The 22968-nt window shown below is 37.7% G+C and overlaps 2 protein-coding genes across 4 annotated transcripts in view; both read left to right on the forward strand.

Moving 5' to 3' along the window:
- CR2 (complement C3d receptor 2) overlaps window positions 1-4401 on the forward strand; it is a 34241-nt gene extending 29840 nt beyond the window's left edge. For all 3 annotated transcript variants that reach the window (XM_027082865.1, XM_027082863.1, XM_027082864.1), the window contains 2 exons: window positions 771-876; window positions 3699-4401. In XM_027082865.1, coding sequence (XP_026938666.1) covers window positions 771-861 — 91 coding nt within the window. In that variant the 3' untranslated portion in view covers window positions 862-876; window positions 3699-4401. The remainder of the gene's footprint in view (window positions 1-770; window positions 877-3698) is intronic.
- A 6832-nt stretch (window positions 4402-11233) lies between these two features.
- LOC113607474 (complement receptor type 1) overlaps window positions 11234-22968 on the forward strand; it is a 106434-nt gene continuing 94699 nt past the window's right edge. Inside the window, exon 1 of the mRNA XM_027082866.1 lies at window positions 11234-11430. Coding sequence (XP_026938667.1) covers window positions 11313-11430 — 118 coding nt within the window. The 5' untranslated portion in view covers window positions 11234-11312. The remainder of the gene's footprint in view (window positions 11431-22968) is intronic.

Raw genomic sequence — 22968 nt, forward strand, 5'->3', positions numbered from 1 at the left:
GTCATCCTAACACATGAAGAAGAGACTATGTTATTTTTTTCTTGTCTTCTAAGATATTTTAATAAAACCTAAATCTCACATTAACCTAAAAGTTACCATTTTGTAACAATTTTAATGTATATTCCCCTTAAATATGTAAGTTGACCTCTTAAATATGATAGTGAGTGACAGGCTGTAAGTACCCTCAACAGTAATCTTTCCTCCCCAATAATTTTGTATTACTTTATCTCAGAGTTCTACATGATAGTACAATCACATTTTATTGTCCTTTGCTAATTTTGGCAAAGAGTTTTAGAAACACAGCAAAGTACATGTGCTTTCAAAGAATAAAAGTAAAAATGTCTTCAAAATAATTTAAAGCTTTTAGTACTGCATGACTATGTAAGGATCTTGAATTAAACATCAAATCTAAAAACTTTCTTTTTAAGTTAGATTGGAAGATTGGTTCCCCAAAGGTAAATTTATGATCATATTATAAAATGAAAGCTTATGACATTTTTTCAATCTGGGAGCCATAGTTATTAGTCATTAAGAGTCCTGCCTAATATCAACTTCCGTCTCGGATACTTAGCAGCTTAGCAAGTTGTTTTTATGGGTCTTTCCAAAAAACGGGGGTTACTTCATAGGATATTTAAGACAATAAAATGAAATCATCCATGAAAAGTACTTACCTGGTGTTGGGAATTATGGAAAGGAAACAACTTTTACACCTTTATAGTAATCATGGCCAATGAGTAAAGAATTTCTTTTTTCTTTTTTCTTCCATTTAGCAATTACTATACAAATACAAGCCGTAAAGAAGACGTTCGTTTAGAAACACTGGAAGTATATTCTGTTGATCCATACAACCTAGCAAACTAATCAGAAGACAAACGGGTATCTAATGAAATTTTAAATATTCTTATTAATTTATATGTCAAAATTTCCTTCAATTTAAATTTATCACTAAGCATAGTACTAAATATATATGGTTCTGTTGCACATCTTTACTAATCATGCACAAAAATTGTTAACATCTATTTCACATTGCCAACTATGTCCCTGTTTTTGTTAAAATTTATTCATCTATTCAACAAATATCTAAATAAATAGCAAAATAATTAAGAATAAGATAAATAAGAACATGATAAGTATTGTGGAGGAAAAGAAAGCAGGAAAGGGGATAGATAGGGCAGGGTAGTTGGAAGAGAAGTTCTCACTAAGAAAATGACATTTGAGCAAAGACTAATGTGAAGGAGCTAGCCTTGTAAAGGAAAGAGCATTCCAGGAAGAAAGAACAGTAAGTGCAAAGATCATAATAAGGTGGTGTGTTCCTGCTGCAGTGTGGCCTTGCATGGACTGACCAAGGGAGAGAGTGGCAGAGACGAAACCAGAGAGGTACAGGAGGAGGGTGAGGATGGTGGATCCTACAGAGTATGCTAGGTCATTGTAATGAGCGTAGTGTTTATTCTGAGATGGGAACCACTGGAGGGTTTTAAGCAGAGAAGCAAATGATCACTTTAACTGCTGTGTTAAGAAGAGAGTGTAGGTAGCCATGGGTAGAAGATGGGGAATCCCTGTGGACCCTATCACAGAACTCCAATAAATTGTGAGTGGCTACCAACAAGCTGGTGAGAAGAGTTCAGATTCTGCATGCATTTTTGAGATAGTGACAGTAGAGTTTGCTGACAATTTGTATCAGGATATGAGAGAAAGGGAGGAGTCTATGATGATGCCTGGGTTTTTTGGCCTGAGTAACTGGAAGGACAGAATTGCCATTAATTACGACAACTGAGAATGAAAAGCAAGACTGGGGAGAAAAATGAGTTCCACTTTGGAGATGTTAAGTGTGAGATAATCTAATAGACATCCACATACAAGTGCCGGAAAGGTAGCTGGATGTACAGGTCAGCACTTTGGGAATAGGACCAGGCTTGGCATACAAATTTGGGCCTTGTCAGTATATGGATGTACAGAATAATGAAACCGAGTAAGATCATCAAGGGGGTGAAAGAGGCTAGCGAAGAGGAAATGTCCAAGTGCTGAGCCCTGGATCCTCCAACATTAGGAGTCATGGAGTGGGGAGGAGCCAAAACAGGGGTGAAGAAGCAGCTCTGATACAGGACAGAACCCCAGAGTGTGGTGCTCTAGAGTCATGCAAAGAGAGAACTTTAATGAGGAGGGAATGATAGACCCTGTCAAATGCTGCTGAGAGATCGGGAAAGATTAGTCGTGAAAACTGACCATTGTGTTTAGCAGCACAAGATTTGCTGGTGAACTTGACAAGTGCAGTTTTGGTGTAGAGGAAAGAGGCAAATTAGAGCTGATTGAAGTGACCTTAAGAGAGAATGAAAGGAGAGAAATTGGAGATATTAACTCTTTCAAGGAGTTTTTCTATAAAGAGGAGCAGGTAAGTAGAGTAATGGCAAGAATAAGAAGTAAAGGGAAGTATTTTTAAGAGTGTAGGAATAGCTGTTATTCCTGTAAGCTGAAGAGAATATTTAGCAGGAAGGGGGAAAATGATGGCAGGAAATAAAAGGAAGAATTGCTGGAGCAACATCTGGGTAAGCTAGAAGGAGTGGGATCTAGGACTTAAGCAGAGGAGTAGACCTTAGATAGGAGCATGGCCTTAGTAACAGGAGGGAAGGTAGAATATATGGGTGCAGATGAAGGTAGGTGGGGAGATGTGATGATGAAAGCACATGTGGAAGTTCTCTTCTGTTGCTTCTGTTTTCTCGGTGAATAAAAAGAAAAATGATCAGCTGAGAGGGAGATTAGGAAAGGAGATGTTAGAGATTTAAGGAGAAATGAGAAGGTATTAAACAGTCACCATGAGAGTTGAAGCCTGAATGATAGGGAGTATAGAAAGGTTGACAGGCAACATGAAGAGTCCCCCTGAGGTTCCTAGAAGAAAAAGGGTGTGAACATTTGACAGTTTGCTAAGCCCAGGCCGTACGCTGAGGCTCTTTCATGCCTTATCTCATTTAGCCCTCACTATAGCTTTAAAAGGTGTGTATTATTCCAAGATAATACCTAGGTGAGCATATAATATCCCAGCTGAGAAAACCAAGGCGAAAAGGCTCTCTTGGCCAAAGACTTGGGGGTCAGTAATTAGCAAAGGTAGAATTCAAGCTCCAATCTGACTTCAAGCTGCTTTCTCCTACATAATCTATAAGATATAAAATAAAGATACCACCTCTGCCCTCTTGGAACTTATTTTAGTAACAAAAATAAGACATATACATATCATAGTGTAAGATTAAGTGCTAAAAACAAGATACAGAAAAACTGCTGTGGCAGTTGAGGAAGAAAAGCTTCCTTGTTGCTAGTGAGTCATAGCCAAAGAGAAGAAGAGAACAGGAGAGACTACCAGAGTGATCTCTAAATCCAAAGCCGTGGGAACCCAAAGTAAAGTTATTACCTAAATGTTTGTTGAATGAATATTTGAATGAGTGAGAATGAAACCATTGCTTCAATTTCTCCCTCATTTATTTTTATTCATATTTATCAGTATAAAATTTAATTATTATTTGCTTTACTTCATGTTATATGAAGAAGGACCACTTAATTGAATGATACCTTCTCATAGGCTTGATGCTCCATTATTTATAGCACTTTTAATTGGTATATATAGAGAGAATGTTAAAGCTCATATTTAAACTTTGAGTTATACCACTGCCTTTCATGCTGTCTCCTAAATAGAAATTCATCTATTTCAGTATGCCTTGTTGCTTGGAACCCAACTGAACATTGGTTGGAGAGAAACCTAATATCAGCAAGTCTGTTGGCATGGTCTCAACATCAGTGAGATTATTTCATAAGTTTTAGCTCCTATATGCACTTAGCCTCAAGCAGAACAAAGAAAATTTGCTTGATGATAAAGATGGAAGCCCAGTTTTACTGCTACGTGCTCTTCAAGGACTTTTTGAAGCCTCACCTGTGACATACTTGGAGCCAGGCTATGGATATAAACAGTTAAATAGCTCTGAAAATTGTCACCTTTTTCAGGAAGGCACTAAAAAGAGCTGTCCTTGTGTCTAGACTCTTCTTTTTATAATCAGCGTACTCACTGTTACCATATACTTTTGGTTGTAATGTGGTTTAAATTATTTAAGCAAAGTATGAAGCATATCCTGTGGTTTATGATGGGCATACATTTTGGGGGAAGTCTGATTTTATTTTAATAGGAGTATCTTTCTCTGATATAGTTAAATATTTCACTTTTATTTCCTCTTGGTTTGAGTTTTTCTCATCGTATATACTTTACCTTTGCATAATCACTCAGTAATTCCAATTTGCACAATTTTTGTAAATTATGGGAGTCAAGTTTTAATTCTGAAGTTTAATTCTGAAGTAACTGTAGTTGCTTGTAAAATGTCATTTGATAATGTGTACATTCATCATTCAAATAAATGTTGTCTTTAAAGAAAAACACTTGCCTTATGTGATTTTTTTTTTTCTGGAGTCAATGAACTCTTGAATAACGACATAGTCTTAGGGTTTTTAGAGTTCCTGATTTAACGTTGATGCATTCTGGATCCCACCACTTCGTCATGTTAGCCAAACTCTCAACCCCCAAACTCAGTTCCCTCATCCTCAAGGCTTAGCAAGCCAATACTTTCCCCCAGGGCACTCATTCTCTCCTTCCACACTCTAAATCCAGCTGTCAGTTTGCTCTGTTCCACCATTTCAATTATTGAGAAAATAAGATCTTGCTCATTGGCTACCACAGATTTACTCTCCCCATTTTCTCTCAGACTGTGTATGCTGTTTGACATCTTTTTTTTTAAAGAAATTGTGGTTAAAAAAACATGTAACATAAAATTTACGATCTTAACCATTTTTAGTGTACAGTTCAGAAGTATAGAAGCGTTAAGTATATTCACATTGCTATGCAACAGATCTCCAGAACTTTTTCATCTTACAAAACTAAAGCTCTATATCCATTAAACAGTAACTCCACATTCTCTTCATCCTTCAGCCCCTGCCAACCACCATTCTACTTTTCCATTTCTATGAATTTGACTACTTTAGATACCTCATATAAATGCAACCATACAGTATTTGTCTTTTTGTGACAGGTTTATTTCACTTAGTGTAGTGTCCTCAAGGTCCATCTATGTTGTAGCATGTGTCAGAATTTTTTTCCAGACTGAACAATATTTTACTGTACGTATATACAATATTTTTTATTCCATTCGTCCATCAGTGGACATTTAGGTTGTAATGCTGCTATGAACATGAGTGTGTAGATATCTCTTCAAGACATTGCTTTCGGTTCTTTTGGATATATACCCAGAAGTAGTATGCTGTTTGGCATCTTATTCATTCACAGTCAGTACCATTTTCCTTTCTACAACTCGTCTGTTCTTGCACCTCAAGCCATCTGCTCTATTATACCTTCATCTCTACTCTATTCTCCTTCTTTATCATAGCAGAGGATGAAAACATCACAGGATAACTCTATTTCCTCTCCCTTTACCTTCAAGCTTATTTATACCCACTCATCCTTATTCTCATTTCCACCTACCACTTTTTACAGACTATACAGTTCTCTTCTCATCCCTTTCTGTTTCTTCCAGGATATTGCTCCCTCAGTAATACCATCTCTCATCACTGGCTTATTCTTTCCACCTACAAATATGTTCAAGCCAGTACCCATTCAGCTGCAAGTGACAGAAATCCATCTCACACTGGCTTAAACCAAAAAGGAATTTTATTATGCCACATGAGAGAAAAGGTCAAGCATGCAGCTGGCTTCAGTTAAAATGGGAATTAACTATTCAAATCATATCCTCAGGACTCTGTTCCATTCCCTGGTTCTGTTTTTTTCTTGCTGGACTCATTCTCTGATAGACACTCCCTAAAAACGGGCAAAATGTTTGTTCACGATGCCAAGTGCACGTCTCGTCAGCTTAGCATTCCAGCACAATGAACTTCTTTTGTCCAATAACTCCTGCAAAAGTGCCTTCATTACCTCTGATTTGTCCAACTAGGGTCACATGTCCCCATTTCAACCATTTACTAGGATGAGAGCAGTGAAATAAGCAGATGACAAGGCCTAGGCTGCTTGTCCAGGCTTAGAGCTAGGGATAGGATTGATCTACCTCAGTTGTTCTCAAGTGGGGCACTCACACCTCCTCCCTGCAGAGGACATTTGGCAATGTCTATAGACGTTTGTGATTGTTACAGCTGGAGGAGGGGAGTGCTACTGGCATCTAGTGGGTAGAAGTCAGAGATGCTGCTAAACATCTTATAGTGCACAGGACAGCCCCCCAAACAGAGAATTGTCTGCTCAACGTGTCAATAGTGTTGTATTTGAGAAACCTTGGTCCACCTGAACCACATGGAACTGTGGAAAAGAGGAAAAATCAGGGGCCCAATTCCAGAAGACGGGGCCCAGTTAAAGCAACAAATTTCCACCCTCAAGCCTGAAAACAAATCCTCCCCAAACCATCCATGCTTTCTCTCTTAAACTATCTCCCTTCTCTTTACCACCAAATTTTCTGAAAAAGGGGTTGACCTTAGCTGATTTACTCATTTCATTTATTCACTTAACAAACAATTGTAGAAATCATTCTTGTGTGCTAAGCAGTGTTTTAGGTTGTGGGATATAGCAGTGATAAATGGACATGTTCTCTCATGTAGCTTTTATTCTAGTGAAGAGAGGCAGACAACAAGCAGATTGTCAGATGGAAATAAAATGAAAACATAAGTAAAATTTTAAAAATTATATGAAGCAGAGAAAGAGGAAAGGAAGTTCCGAATGGACGTGCAATTGTAAATAGTGGCCAGAGAAGGCTTCACTGAGAACATCACATTTGAGCAAAAAAACTCAAGGAGATGATGGAGGTAGCCATGCAGATAGATATCTGGTCAGAAAGTGTTCCAAGCAAAAGAAACATTAGATGAAAAAAAACCAAAACAAAACACAATAGAACAAACAAAAACAAACAAACCAAAAAAAAAATCAAAGAGGAACTATGTCTGCTGCATTTGGAGAAATTTTTTTGCATGCTTATGGTAAAATCCAGTAGAAAGGGGGAAAATAATGATTCTGGAGAAAGAGGGGAATTCCTGGAGTGATGTCTTTGAGCAAGTAAGAACAAATTGAATCTAGTGCACCAGTGGAGAAGTTAGCCTTTGATAAGGGTGTGAACAGTATAACCATACTAAGAGGAGATAAGGAAACTATATAAACCAGATAGATGTTAAGTAATGAGAGAAGTTTGTGGAAGTTTTCTTTGATTTTTTTTCTGGAAAAAAAAAAAGAAGTGAAGCTATAAACAGAGACTAAGAATGATGGAGGAGAAGTCAGAGTTCAATGTCAAAATAAAAAATTTGAAATAGTCTCTTGGAAGAATGAGAGAGTAAATGGACTAGGTAACTATAGTAAGAACACCAGGCAGCATTACAAAGGTCCATTTGAAATGAGTTGTCATTAAACAGACTAGTTCCCATGGATATGTGTTTTTCTCCAACCATGTTCAATTTCATGGGTACAGAGGCAAAATTATGGAGAAATGAATCTAACCAAGATTGTTCATTTAATAAATATGATAAAGTGGGAGAAGGGCAAAGAAGCCGAGGTTGTATGCAAGATAGTGATTATAATGATCGACCATGGAATTTAACCTGGTAAGGATGAAAGTGAGGACACTAAGGGGGTTTGAGATTGAAAGATGGCGGTAAGATCAATGGACTGTAGGTACTGAGAGATACAAAGATTGTTGGGATCAGGGTACTAGAGGTGAAATAGAAGGATAGGACTGGTGGTTGGACAGTGGGATGGCCAAAATTATGAAGGGATTATAGTAATTGAGGATGACAGGGTCTAAAGTATGGCCATGGGCATAAGTGGCAGAGTAGAAGGAAGAACAAGATCATTGGCAGAGAAGAGGTCAAGGTGCCGAAAGGCCAGGTATTTGGAAAATACCATCACTGTGAATATCAAATCACTGAGGACTATGACAGGAGTAACAGTAGAGGAGTTTGCCATGAGTTAGGAGCTAAAACCTTCAAGATATGAGGGAAGAAAGCAGATGCTAGAAGATTAGTGTAAAAAGAAGTAATGAGTGGCATATTCTGATAGCATGTGAGGTAAGCCTGGGGAATTGAATCTTCTATTCCCTTTGCCATGGTCTACCATGATCTAGCTTCTTTTTCCGTTGCTCTGTAGAGAATATCTTGAAAGGATAATATCAAATCCTTGATAGAGTGGTATTAAAGTATTAAAAAGGAGGTGTGGTAAATGATGTGATCAAAGTAGACGTTTCTTGCAGTAGAGTCTTGGGAGAGAGTCTAATGGAAAGGAATGGAAAATTAAGAACATATCTGGCCTTTGGGACACTGCCCTTTCTCAACTAGTGAGGGTAGGAAGTGAGACTTGAATAAAAGGGACAAATGAAGTAACACAGTATTCTGGATTGTTTTTGTGAGCTAAGGCTGTATATGCTGAGTGATATAGGTTTGCTGGACTGTGTGTACATGGGTCTCCAACGGTGAAAGTACACTGAGTAGAGAATAGTTTTCAACCTTGAGTGTCTTTATTCCACCATGAATCATATCTATGCATGGAGGAGAAAAGAGCTAGCATATTTACTGAAATATCTGCTACAATATCTTTTCAATCTTCATCCCCCTCTCCTCTCTACAGCATTTGATATTTGGAATTACTCCACCCGCCATACGACTTGTTTCGACTCTTGCTTCAGAAAGGAGTGGCTCTTGTTTCTACTAATTTTTAAATCTGGAGTTCTTGTCTTAGGAACCACAGACCTCCAAAAATTCGTGGCTGGAACTGTATTTCAGTTTAACCAGTGTTCTTTGTAATCCCATGTACTTTATTTTTTGCATTTAAAAAATAATTCTGAGAAGGGGTCCTGCTTGATCAAACAGGCAAAGTGGTCCATGATACACAAAAATGTTAAAAACCTCTGGTTGATAAGTCATACAGAAAAAGACAAATGCTGTATGTTATCATTTGTATGTGGAATCTAAAAAATAAAACAGAAGGATGAATATAGGGCTTCCCTGGTGGCGCAGTGGTTAAGAACCCACCTGCCAATGCAGGGGACACGTGTTTGAGCCCTGGTCCCAGAAGATCCCACATGCCTCAGAGCAACTAAGCCCATGTGCCACAATTACTGAGCCTGCACTCTAGAGCCCTTGAGCCACAACTACTGAGCCCGCATGCCACAACTACTGAAGCCTGCGTGCCTAGAGCCCATGCTCTGCAACAAGAGAAGCCACCGCAATGAGAAGCCCACGTACCGCAACGGAGAGTAGCCCCCACATGCTGCAACTAGAGGAAGCCCACGTGCAGCAATGAAGACCCAACACAGCCAAAAATAAAAACAAATAAATTAATTAATTTTAAAAAATGAATGAATATAACAGAACAGAAACAGACTCACAGATATAAGGAACAAACTAGTGGTTACCAGTAGGGAGAGGGAGGGGGAGAGGGACAAGATAGGGGTAGGGAACTAAGAGGTACAAACTACTATGTATTAATAAATAAGGTACATCATACCTTATATATATATATATATATATATCATACAGCACAGGCAATATAGCCAATAATAACTTTAAATGGAATATAATCAATAAAAAATTTGAATCACTATGTTGTACACCTGAAACTAATATTGTACATCAACTATACTTCAACAAAAATGTTTTAAAACCTCTAGATGAATCCTGATCTTTCTATTGTTTATTGTACATGTTCTCCCTTAACAGACCCAACAATTCCTGAGATTTTTAACCCTCTTCCATCTATTTCCTTTTCAGAAGTCCTCATTATGGGCCTTACTAGAAGTCCAGCTTCATAATCAACAAACTACCTATATTCCTAAACTTTTCCTAGAACATTCCCACACCTCCTGGCTGTCATGAAACTCCATTTGCCCAATGACGATAACTTTCTCAGTTAAAAATCCAAAAAGATTTTGACATTCTCCCTTGATCAGGTTACCCTCCCTCCTCCATATTAATTTCCTGTTACTGCTATAACAAATTACCTTGAATCTTAAAACAACACAGATTTTTGTTTTAACAATTCTGGAGGTCAGAAGTCTAAAATGAGTATTACAGGGCTGGACCAAGGTGTTGGTGGGACTGACTCTTTCTGAAAACTCCAGAAAAGAATCTGTTCCTTGCCTCTTCCAGCTTCTAGAGGTAGCTGGCATTCCTTGGCTTGTGGCAGCATCACTCCAATCTCTGCTTCAGACATTGCCTTTTCCCACTTTGTTCTGCTGCGTTCCTCTTATAAGAACCCCTTTGATTATGTTGCCCACCCAGATAATACAGGATAATCTCCCCATCTCAAACTCCTTAATTTAATCACACTTGCAAAATCCCTCTTGCCACATAAGGTGACATATCACACGTTGTGGGGAATAGGACAGGGACATCTTGGGGACCATTATTCTGCCTAGCACACACTCCCATTTCTCTCATCTTTTCATTCTTACCTTTCCCTCCCCCATACTTCTTATTTCAATAAATAGCACTACCATTCATTTTGAATCCTCGGGCTAACTATTGATTTCCTTCTTTTTCTCACCACTAACTTTAAGAAAGAAATTAACCAAAATCCAATGCTTGAGTAAATTTTGTTCATCTGCAATATCTTTCTTAATTGTCTACTTTATCCCCAGTCACAGTCACCACCAAACCCCACCCAGATGATGGCAAAAGCCTCCTTGCTGGTCTCCGCTATTGCCTTATTCCTATCCAGTCTCTATACTATAGACAGCATCATATTTTTAAAAATGCAAATTTGATTAAGTCACTCTCGTTTAAAAAATCTTTCAGTGGCTTGGTGTATCTCAATTCAACATAAAGAAATTGGTTCTTCATATTCCCTGTACACTGAGCATGCTGCCTGCAACTGTTGCTTCAACAGAGAAAGCAGGCATTTCTTTAGGTGACCTACCCACGTGGATTCTTGAGAAGGGGAAAAGTCGTGCAGGGGTGTATAAAAGCGAAGTTGTGAGAATCCACCGCCTTTGTCTGGAACTGCCCATCCTCACATGCGGAATACATCAAGGAGCTGAATACGCTGCCAGATTTTCCTCCTGTACCTGGATCTCTAAGGTGGTCTTTGGGAGTGATACTTGTTAGAAACAATGCAAACTGCGAGTAAACAAGACCTTGCTCACCAAGGGGAAGTTGTGGTCAAAAGCTTTTTGTCCCGGAACCTCCGCCACGCTTCTCAGACTCTGGGAGCGGAACCGTGTGTGTGGTACTTCTCTCGGCTGCACTTTCCCCTGACTTCGATTTTCTCCGAGATCGCATCTGGTTACTAGAGGCCCTTGGGGACGATGGGAGCCACTTCTCCAAGGAGCCGGGAGCCTCTCCTGCCGCCAGCGTTCCCTACCTTCTGCCCCGGAGGAGCCCTCCTGGCGATTCTGGTGCTGCTCGAGCTGCCGGCGGCCTGGGGTGAGATGCGGGCGGGCGTGGGAGCGGGCGCGGCGGGCACTACCTCGCTGGCCCTCGCGTCCGAAGTGTCTCTTTCCATGCGCTAGGCGCGCGAGAAGGCAAGTCGGCTCCGGGATTCCCCTCTGTGTCCCGGGACCCTGCTGGCACTGGTCGAATTCCTCTCGTCGGGGGGCTTATGTTGTGCTCAGCGCAGACGATGAACAGGTGCTGCACGGAATTGTTTGCCTTTGTGTTAATACAGAGACTGGCTTATAGCAGTGCGGCGCTGATCACAAGGAAAGAAAGGGGGGTTGGAAATTCGACAAACTTGGGTTCTAATCCTAGAAACATATTAATTGTGAGGAAAGTTGCTACATGTGTTTCGTCATCTGTCAATGCGAATACTGATCTCTGTACCTCATGGAGTTGGTACCTAAATGGCATAAAGCGTGTCAAAGGTCTAACACAGGGCCTGCCACTTGATTTCTATCGTCATTACTTCAGCTCTTTGTTCATGAGAGTGTTTGGACAAGCAGTCCAGGGGGTGCAATTATCACCTGAAAAGTGCCCTGCATCCGGCTATATTCACCCCACCCACACCCCAAACAACCACTGCCATCATTACAGATCCCAGGTGCTTGGGGTTACAAGAGCTAGCTAAGCTGCAGAACCCTCAGTGTAACGGTTACCAGTAGAAGGAGAGTGTAGAGATGTTTACATATTGTCCTATTTTAGTCAATTGTTTAGAACAAAACTATCATGAAAATTTTGATGTGGCATCCTCCCTTCCTTCCGTTAGCTGCAAACAGGTAAACAGAGATTAGAACCCTTCTCTTCTTATTTTTGGCTTTCCTAGAAGTCTTCTTAGTTGCTTAGACTCTTGTCAACATCTTGGTTGAAGAGACAGTCTTTTTTTGCCCAGCCTCTTCTTGACAACTCAGTTTGCTCTTCGCAGTCACTAGACGTTTTGCATTCATTATTTATTTATTTATTTATTTATTTATTTTGCGGTACGCGGGCCTCTTACCGCTGTGGCCTCTCCCGCTGCGGAGCACAGGCTCCAGGTTCCGGACGCGCAGGCTCAGCGGCCATGGCTCACGGGCCCAGCCGCTCCGCGGCACGTGGGATCCTCCCGGACTGGGGCACGAACCCGTGTCCCCTGCATTGGCAGGCGGACTCTCAAACACTGCGCCACCACAGAAGCCCCATTCACTACTTGATTGTGCCTTCTCTTCTAAGAGGAAAAGGGAAACCAAGTTTCCAAAGAAATTGCTATTAATATCTTATCTCCTTAGACGTCATAAAAGAACCTGTTCACTGAAGAAATGGGATAAAACCTAAAGCTTTATTTTCAGAAGAGAAGCATGCCAAGTAAGTTAAGCAATCTGTGCTTATAATTTTTGTGGACTTTGTGGCTATCTGGCTCCCTTCTTACTGGAATGTTGTTGTAGCCTGTCCATGTTTATTAAATTACTATTTCAGTACAATCACAGACACTATTTTTTTCAATGTCAATTTATCTCTTTATTTTTAATGTAACATTTGTTCAATTTATAGAACTAATTTTTTTAACATCTTTATTGGAGTATAATTGCTTTATAATGTTGTGTTAGTTTCTGCTGCATAACAAAGTGAATCAGCTATATGTATACATATAACCTCATATCCCCTTCCTCTTGTGTCTCCCCCCGACCCTCCCTATCCCACCCCTCTAGGTGGTCACAAAGCACCAAGCTGATCTCCCTGTGCTATGCAGCTTCTTCTGACTAGCTATCTATTTTACATTTGGTAGTGTATATATGTCAGTGCTACTCTCTCACTTCGTCCCAGCTTACCCTTCTCCCTCCCCGCCAGACACTATTAATTACAAAACAAAATTTCCTAAGGTCATCATAATAACTTCAAAATGTGAAACAGCCTAAACTAAACTATCTAGTAATTTACTTGCCAAAGTAATTTAGCTAAAGAAAATGCTGATGGAATACTGACAGTGTGCACAGCACTTTGGAGTTTGAAAGAAATGTAAGAGAGAGCTATGCCTCCAAGGTGTATGCATACAGGGTGGTAGGGTGGTGGGGTTTTATGAAATCTCCTTAATTAGGAGGCCAGGGCTCTGGTTTGCCCAGCCTCTGCTACTTACTAGCTGGGAGCCTTGAACCCAGCAAGTCAATTAACATTCCTGATCTTGAGAGTCCACACATATAAAATAAACATAATTGGCATTCTGCTATCTGAGAGGGTTATTGTAAAAATCAGATGAGGTAGTGTGTGTGACAGGGTTTTATAACCTGAAAATCCCCACGGGGATCTACAAAACCATTACTAAGAAGTCACACAAGAGCGTGAAGGCCATGGGGTGATTGAAAAGGGAGATCCAGTGATCTTAACCTGAGTGGAAGGAGCATGGCTTTAACAGCACTAGAGGAGTGAATCCAAAAAAAAAGATTGTAAAGCATGTTTCACAGGAATATTTATTTTACATAAAAATTAGCACACTAGTTAAGCATTGCTAGGACCACTTTGCACATGGAGCAGACTCTGACGCCCTCACTTGGTAAATATACATGTTTAAATATATTTAACATTTAAATATACATAATATAACATGTTACATATAAATTAACAATATAATTATGTTATATTCTGTAATATAACATACTGTTTTATATACATAAATTGTTATATTCATATTATAAAACATATGCTATATTTATGCTGTTATATAATATAGCATGTATGATTACATTGTATATTGCAAACATATAATTATATATAATAGCTTTATTAAGTTATATAATATATATTATAATGTAATATCTAATATTAACTTCTTATAGTTTGTATATATTATATATAATATATAATATTAATCTATATAATACATAATGTGTATATTAAATATCATATATTATTTAATACCAAAGTATATATTATATTATGCCATATAGAAAATCTAATGTATATTATACATTATAACAAAGTATGTAGTACATATTATATATTATATAATACACCAAATATATAACATTTAATATATATCATAAAATATATAAATATATTTAAATATTTAAATATAAAATATTTTAAAAAAATTTAAAGTGCATGCTCTTTTTTCTTTAACTTAAAGAGTTACTTAAGCAAAACATTTTCAGGTCCCTTCAAGAAAGGAGAGTATGCAGTATGGGGAGCAGAGCATACTCCAGGTTGCCAGCTCATGTTTGAACAGACATGGAAGAAATAAAGGGTAGTTTGTACTTATAGTATAGAATAAGTCAACCTGCCTTGAGTAGAAGTTTTGAGTCAGGTGTATTTCAAAGTGGACTGTGTCATCCAAGACAAAAATCACAATAAGATGACACTATACACCCACCAGAATGGCTAAAATTTTAAAACTCACCATGCCAAGTATTGGCTATAAGGTGAAGTAACTAGAATTATCATACATTGCTCATTGGTAAAATGATACAACCACTTTGGAAACAGAGTTTTGGCAGTTTCTTTAAAAGTTAAACACACATGTATCTAAGCATTTCACTCCTAGGTATTTACTCAAGAGAAATGAAAGCATATGTCCTCATAAAGACTTGTTCATGAATTTTTATAGCGGTTTTATTTGTAACAGCCAACAACTGGAAACAATTCAAAAGTCCTTCAACAACTGAAAGGGTAAACTAAATTAAGGTGTATTTTTGCAACTGAATGTTATTCAGCAAACAAAACAAAACAAAACCACGCAAATTTTTATATGCAACACCTGGATTATTCTCAAAATAATTATGCTATGTGAAAGCTAGACAAAAATAAAAAGTACAAACTGAGTGATTCAGTTTATAAAAAATTCTAGAAGTCAGATCAATCTGTGTAAGAGGAAGCAGGTTGGAGGTTGCCTAAAGAAGGAGATAGAGAGATGGATGGATTACAAAGAAACATTAGGAAACTGCAGGGAGTGTGATGGAAATGTTTGTTGTCTTGATTATGGTGATCATTTCATGGTACATACATATGTCAAGAGTCATCAAATTGTACACTTACTGTATTTAATATATCTTAATAAAGCTATACAAAAAGTTTTTTTGTAAATTCTTGTATATCTTGAGTTTACAGAGTTCATATTAATATAGTTATCATAGGAACCATCCATAATTTGAGGGATTGGCAATGAAGGAGGAAAAAGAAACTAGATCAAGCTTTCTCAGATGAAGTTTCATATATTCTTTTTTATCTGGGATATTATCCAAATTTGAATTTTTAATTATTCCATATGCTATACCCAGAACTCAGGTAAGAATTTTAGGTAATTAAAGGAAAGTAATGCCATTCCAAGAACTATCCATTCCATTTGCTTTTTTGTTTTAGATCTCTGTCTTCTCCTTGTGAGCTTTGCTGTGACATTCAGCCTCTCCTAGTAAAACTTTTGGCACCAGAAGGTCCATTTGGAATCTTTTCCCTTGTCCAGCATCAATGGATGAGATGAATATCAAAATTACACTCATTCCACATATCAACTAAAGAAAAGGTGAAGGCATAACATTTGGAATCACAGGAGTTGTTTTTTATTTAGTAGTTTTTCCTGTTTGTCACGGTGGTTCTCAAAGTGCTGTTATCTATCAAAATCACCTGTGAAGCTTTTTAAAAAGATAGTTTCGTGGGCTGTAACCCACAACCACTGAATTAAAGCTTTTAGGGATATAGCCCGGACTCTTGATTTTTTCATTTTGTAGGTAATTCATCATTCATCTATTCATTGCAACAAATATGCACAGACTGCTTATAATTGAGTGCTAGGCACCTGGACTAGGTATTAGTTTAGAGGAGCAAAAATCATGGGGCTTCTTGCCTTCATATTATGCATATTATAGTAAGTGATATAAAAGGAAAAGTAAACTGCCCAATTAGAAATTATTATGGGGGTGGGCCGAGGGAAGTAGTCCAGATTCAAAATCCCTGGGAGGGTCAGGGAAGGCTTCAGAAAGGAAGCAGCATTTTAGCAGAGACCTGGAAGAAGAGTGAAAGTCAGAATGAAGATAAAAGTAATCACATGGAGGGAATATCACAGAAAGGGGAAAGAACATATATCTTAAAGAAGGGGGAGAATGGGTTGTGGCAGGGAAGGACTACAGCTCAGTCAGAGGAGATAGTGGTACAAGATGAGGAAAGAAACATAGGCAAGGGCACTCGTGCTTAACAATTGCTGGTTTAATAAAGAGAATGTGTAGTGATAGATATAAGACTGTCTAATATTAGGAAAAATAATTAAGAAATATGAGCTTTCTTGGATCACCATCCTTTGCTTAAGTAGGGTACACAGATTAAGTCCCCTAATTCTGATTAAAGCCATTAAACAGGAAAAAGCAACTTAGCAACTCTGTAGGCCTAATGGCTAGTTGGATCCAGTTTCTTCAGGAATTCTCATGTCTGTCAGTGGTCCCGTGGGAACCATGATAGAACTCATGGGTTACAGAGATTAAATCCCAGCCTGAATCTGGGACACACTCATTCAGGAGAACTTCTGAGATCACTGGTCACTGAGGTCCTTCAGGGCTTTTCCAACTAGACAAGTTTATTCTAAACTAGCTCTGAACACCTAGGTAGAAAATAAGCTCTTGGAAGCAAAGTGAGCATGCCCACTTTTGCAGAATATTCGAATCTACCTGTTAGCATCTACCTTTCTCTATGGATGATAACTACTATAACAACAATTTATTAAGTGCTTTCTATGTGTAAGATGCTACTAAATACTTTGCATCTTTGACCCTCTCAGCGAAAGTACTAGGTAAATATTATTATCACTTTTATGAAGGTGAAACTGAGGCTCAGAGAAATTTAAGCTGCTCATCTAAGACACCACAGCTAGTAAGTAGAAGACATTGGATTCAAAGCCAGGTCTCTACAAATTCAAACTTTTTAACACCGTGTGCCATTATCTTTTGTGTTAGTTTCTGATTGCTGCTATAACAAATTGCCACAAACTCAGTAGCTTAAAACAACAGAAATTTATTCTCTTAAAGTTCTGGAGGTCAAAATCTACAGTGGGTCCATAGAGTTGTGTTCTTTCTGGATGCTCAAGTGGAGTATAGGTTTCCTTGCTCTTTCTACCTTCCAGAGGCAGTGTACAGCCTTTGGCTCATGGCCCCCTTTCTCTACTTTCAAAGTCAGCAGCACCCCATTTTCAAAACTTCTTCGGTCTCCTTTGATCCTTTGCTTCTTTCCTATAAGGACCTTTGTGATTAAATTTAGGGTCCATTCAAATAATCCAGGATGATCTTCCCATTTCAAGGTTTTTAACTGAATCACATCTGCAAAGCGCTGTTGCTGTCCTATGTAACATTCACAGTTTCCAAGGATTAGGGCATGGATGTTTTGGGAGCTCATTATCTAGCCTACCGCATATTTCCACACAGATTTTCAAAATTTTAGCTGAGCCTGCTGAGGGAATCCATTGCCATTAGGGTCCGGGTTAGCAGCAAATGGTTACAGCCCAGCAAACAGCCTGCAGTGTGTACATTGATTATGACTAGTGTTAGTTTAAAATGTATGTAGAATTTAAGTACATGATAATGATAGAACAAAAGACAGGAGGGAAGTAAATGGAGTTAGCATTTTCTATGGTTCTTACATTGTTGGGGAAGTTATAATTGTTAATTACCTGTCACTATGTTAAGGATGCATATTATCTTTTTTTTTAACATCTTTATTGGAGTATAATTGCTTTACAATGGTGTGTTAGTTTCTGCTTTATAACCAAGTGAATCAGTTATACTTACACATATGTTCCCATATCTTTTCCCTCTTGTGTCTCCCTCCCTCCCATCCTCCCTATCCCACCCCTCTAGGTGGTCACAAAGCACCAAGCTGATCTCCCCGTGCTATGCCGCTGCTTCCCACTAGCTATCTATTTTACGTTTCGTAGTGTATGTATGTCCATGCCACTCTCTCACTTTGTCCCAGCTTACCCTTCCCCCTCCCCATATCCTCAAGTCCATTCTCTAGTAGGTCTGTGTCTTTATTCCTGTCTTACCCCTAGGTTCTTCATGACCTTTTTTTTTTCTTAGATTCCATATATATGTGTTAGCATACGGTATTTGTTTTTCTCTTTCTGACTTACTTCACTCTGTATGACAGACTCTAAGTCTATCCACCTCACTACAAATAACTCAATTTCGTTTCTTTTTATGGCTGAGTAATATTCCATTGTATATATGTGCCACATCTTCTTTATCCATTCATCTGATGATGGACACTTAGGTTGCTTCCATCTCCTGGCTATTGTAAATAGAGCTGCAATGAACATTTTGGTGCATGACTCTTTTTGAATTATGGTTTTCTCAGGGTATATGCCCAGTAGTGGGATTGCTGGGTTGTATGGTAGTTCTATTCGTAGTTTTTTAAGGAACCTCCATACTGTTCTCCATAGTGGCTGTATCAATTTACATTCCCACCAGCAGTGGAAGAGGGTTCCCTTTTCTCCACACCCTCTCCAGCATTTATTGTTTCTAGATTTGTATTCTGTTGTTTTTGGATGGAATGTCCTGTAAATATCAATTAAGTCCATCTTGTTTAATGTCTCATTTAAAGCTTGTGTTTCCTTATTTATTTTCATTTTGGATGATCTGTCCATTGGTGAAAGTGGAGTGTTAAAGTCCCTTATTATGAATGTGTTACTGTCGATTTCCCCTTTTATGGCTGTTAGTATTTGCCTTATGTATTGAAGTGCTCCTATGTTGGAGGGATGCACATTATCTTTAAAGGAACAATAAAAGTAGATTATTATTATGTTCATAATAATCTAATAAAAAGAAATAAGTAAAATAATAAGTACAATTGATAATCAATAAGAAGGAAAAATAGAAGAGAATAAAGCACATAGAAAACATAGGATAAATAAAAAACAAATAGTAAGATGATTGATAGAGTCCCAAAGACATCAATAATTATATTAAATATAAACAGACAATTCCACTTTAAATACAAAGACTGTCATACGACTACATTTCCCAAACTGTGGGCTGAGGTGCCCTGGTGGCCTTCATAAATTCACAGGAGACCTAAGGAATATTTTAAATTTTCAGTGGAAACAAAGCAATATTTGATATCTCTCACGTATTTTGCAAACTGCTAGCTCAGAGTAGCTCCCAGTTACATTAGGTTGCAGAAAGTTCTGCTTGGTGACATCAAATCTTTGCAAAGCTGGGTTTTCAGCAGTGACTGTGATAAAGAAAAAGTACCAAATGAAAATTAATGGTATAGGAAATTAGGTGGCAGTTTATAATCTGATTCCAAGGTCTGAGAAATTGAGCAGTGTCTAACATTCTATTACTAAGAATTATGGTGGGCACAAGACTTATCAAGTGGTTTGGGTCCAGTTATTTAATAAATAAAACTGTTAAGTATTTCTTTTTTGGCTAGGAATGACGTGAACAAATTACTAAGACCCCAAGAGTGCTGTGAACTAAGTTTGGGAACATCTATCATAATTAATTAAAAATAAAAACTACAGGGAATTCCCTGCTGGTCCAGTGGTTAGCACTCCGTGCTTTCACTGCCAGGGCCCAGGTTCAATCCCTGGTCAGGGAACTAAGATCCTGCAAGCTCTGCTGTGCAGTCTAAATAAATAAATATATAAATAAAAGAATAAATAAAAGTAAAAACTATGTGTTCCATACAAAACAAATAATATATATGTTCAGAGACAGAATGAATATAAAAAGATGGAAAACACATTATGCAAAAATGAACCAAAAGAAAGCTGATTTGACAAATGTGGCATTATGACAATCTTTGTCTTTAAATTATCATTGTGTGTTTATATTTAAAATAGTTATAGATATATTGAAGATTAAATCTACAAACTTTTTATTTGTTTCTTAATTGCCTTATAACTAAAGTAGACAAAATAGAATTTGAGTCAAGATACATTACTAAAGAGAGATATGTTCTAATAATAAAAGAGTCTATCTACTAGAAAATATAATTTTAAAATATATAAAGGTACATTACTGTACCTAAATAAAAATGTTAAAAATATGTATATATTAATATATAAAAGTAAAAAAATGGACAGAGTTAGAAAAAGAAATAAGACACATGTACAATAGATGGAACATTATCTGGTAGAATAAGCAGACCTCCAACAAATCAGTAACTGTGTAGAAGACTTAAACAAATATTAACAGATTGTCCCTCACTGATATACCCAGGGCACTGCACCCTCTACCACAGACACATATTTTTTACATACACCTACAGTTATCTCAGTTGATCATACGCTGAGCCATAAAACAAACTCAATCAATCTCAAAACTTGTTAATAAATATACAGCTAAAAACATTCTTCAAATGGTTGTAAATTCTGTAAAACATTTCTAAGTAAACCATGGGTCATTGAAGAAACTACAATGGTCATTATCAAATATTTTAAACTGAAAAAAAAGAAAATATGACACATTAAAACTTGTGCAATACAGCTAAATCGATGCTTAGAATAAAAATAATAGTCTGAAGCTTTTTTTTAGACTATGAAAAGCTGAAAATAAAAAATTCTAAGTAATTATCTCAAGAAATTCATTTTTTAAAAAAGAACACCAAATAAACTCAAGAAAATTTTAGTAAAAATAAAATGAAGATAAACATAAACCAACAAAGCCAAAAGTTGGTTCTTTGAAGACTGAAAATATTGACCAGTTAATTGATTGGTTTCAATCTATCCTCCATTATTTGAATTAATTAGTAGGAAGTGTGGGGAGGAACAAGAGATTAAAAAAAAAAAAGAGAGATTTTAAAAACTAAAGTAAAATGGTATTTTTCCAGCATATATTTCTTCTTGATTACATATTGATTGACTCTAAATGGTATTTTTATTACTTTAACTTAAACCTATGAGGTCTTAAGGGGTAGTAGCTGAGTCTAATATTTAAAATATGCACTTAAAAATATGCTTTCATAGTTGTTGAGCTTTGTCTACAAATTATGTGCTGAAATTTCTTTGTGCTGACTTGGCAACAGACTTCCAACATAGGTTACTGCTACGTCTATGAAACATACTGGAGAAAAAAAGAGAAAGTAGCATAGAAATTTCTACAATAACTATTTTTTTAACTCAAACACATATTGTTTACTTTATTTCTTTAACAATAAAACAGTAATAATGACACAATAATTTAGTTGTAATAAAGCACTCAACAGAGCAAAATAAAAACAAAGCTAATTAAGGAGGCAGAGCTTCAGCTCAAGTTACTCATCCCCTTTAAACAGGAAAAACTATCATTAGTCTAGTGGTTCTCAAACAGGTCTGTTCATTTGAGGAATGAGAGGAAGGAGAATTGGTTCCTGAAAGAAATAGCTACATCCAAAGCCCACCTCAGAACAATTACATGTGAATCTCTCAGGAGTGGGGCCCATTCAAAACTTTTTGAAGTGTTGTCAGTGTTTATAACTACAAGTCTAACGTAATAAGCGTGAAACACCATATCCTCAAAACAATCCAAAACCAAGGAATTAAAAAAAAAAGAAAAGAAAGAGAAATATGATAAATTTCTTTCCTCTTATCCTGGGAAAAGGGGGAAGGAAGCATTTACTCATTTCTCCTTGTTTTTTATCCATTTTTTGATTGCCCAAAGTCAAGTTTAACAAATGTTAAATATTGGAACTTAGGCAAATATCCTACCCAATTAAAATTTTCACTACTTTACATTTAGAAAGCTCTTTTAAAACAATACAAGGGGGAAGGAGCTTCAACATGGCAGAAGAGTAAGACGTGGAGAGACCTTCCCCCCCAACAAATACATCAGAAGTACATCTACATGTGGAACAACTCCTACAGAACACCTACTGAACGCTGGCAGAAGACCTCAGACCTCCCAAAAGGGTCTCAGTGCTCTGACCGGGTGTCAGGGCAGTGCCTCTGAAGTGGGAGAGCCAAGTTCAGGACATTGGTCCACCAGAGACCTCCCAGCTCCATGTAATATCAAACGGTGAAAAACTCCCAGAGATCTCCATATCAACACCAACTCCACTAAACGACCAGCAATCTACAGTGCTGGACACCCGATGCCAAACAACTAGCAAGACAGGAACACAACCCCACCCATTAGCAGAGAGGCTGCCTAAAATCATACTAAGTTCACAGACACCCCAAAACACACAGCAGATGTGGACCTGCCCACCAGAAAGACAAGATCCACCCTCATCCACCAGAACACAGGCACTAGTCCCCTCCACCAGGAAGCCTACATGACCCACTGAACCAACCTTAGCCACTGGGGACAGACACCAAAAACAACGGGAATTACGAACCTGCAGTCTGTGAAAAGGAGACCCCAAACACAGTAAGTTAAGCAAAATAAGAAGACAGAGAAACACACAACAGATAAAGGAGCAAGGTAAAAACCCACCAGTCCAAACAAATGAAGAGGAAATAGGCAGTCTACCTGAAAAAGAATTCAGAATAATACTAAAGATGATCCAAAATCTTGGAAATAGAATGGAGAAAATAAAAGAAACATTTAACAAGGACACAGAAGAACTAAGGAGCAAACAAACAATAATGAACAACACAATAAA

The sequence above is a fragment of the Aethalodelphis obliquidens genome, unplaced genomic scaffold (assembly GCF_003676395.1).
Source record: "Aethalodelphis obliquidens isolate GAN/ISIS:26980383/991018 unplaced genomic scaffold, ASM367639v1 scaffold48, whole genome shotgun sequence".
NCBI lineage: Eukaryota > Metazoa > Chordata > Mammalia > Artiodactyla > Delphinidae > Aethalodelphis > Aethalodelphis obliquidens.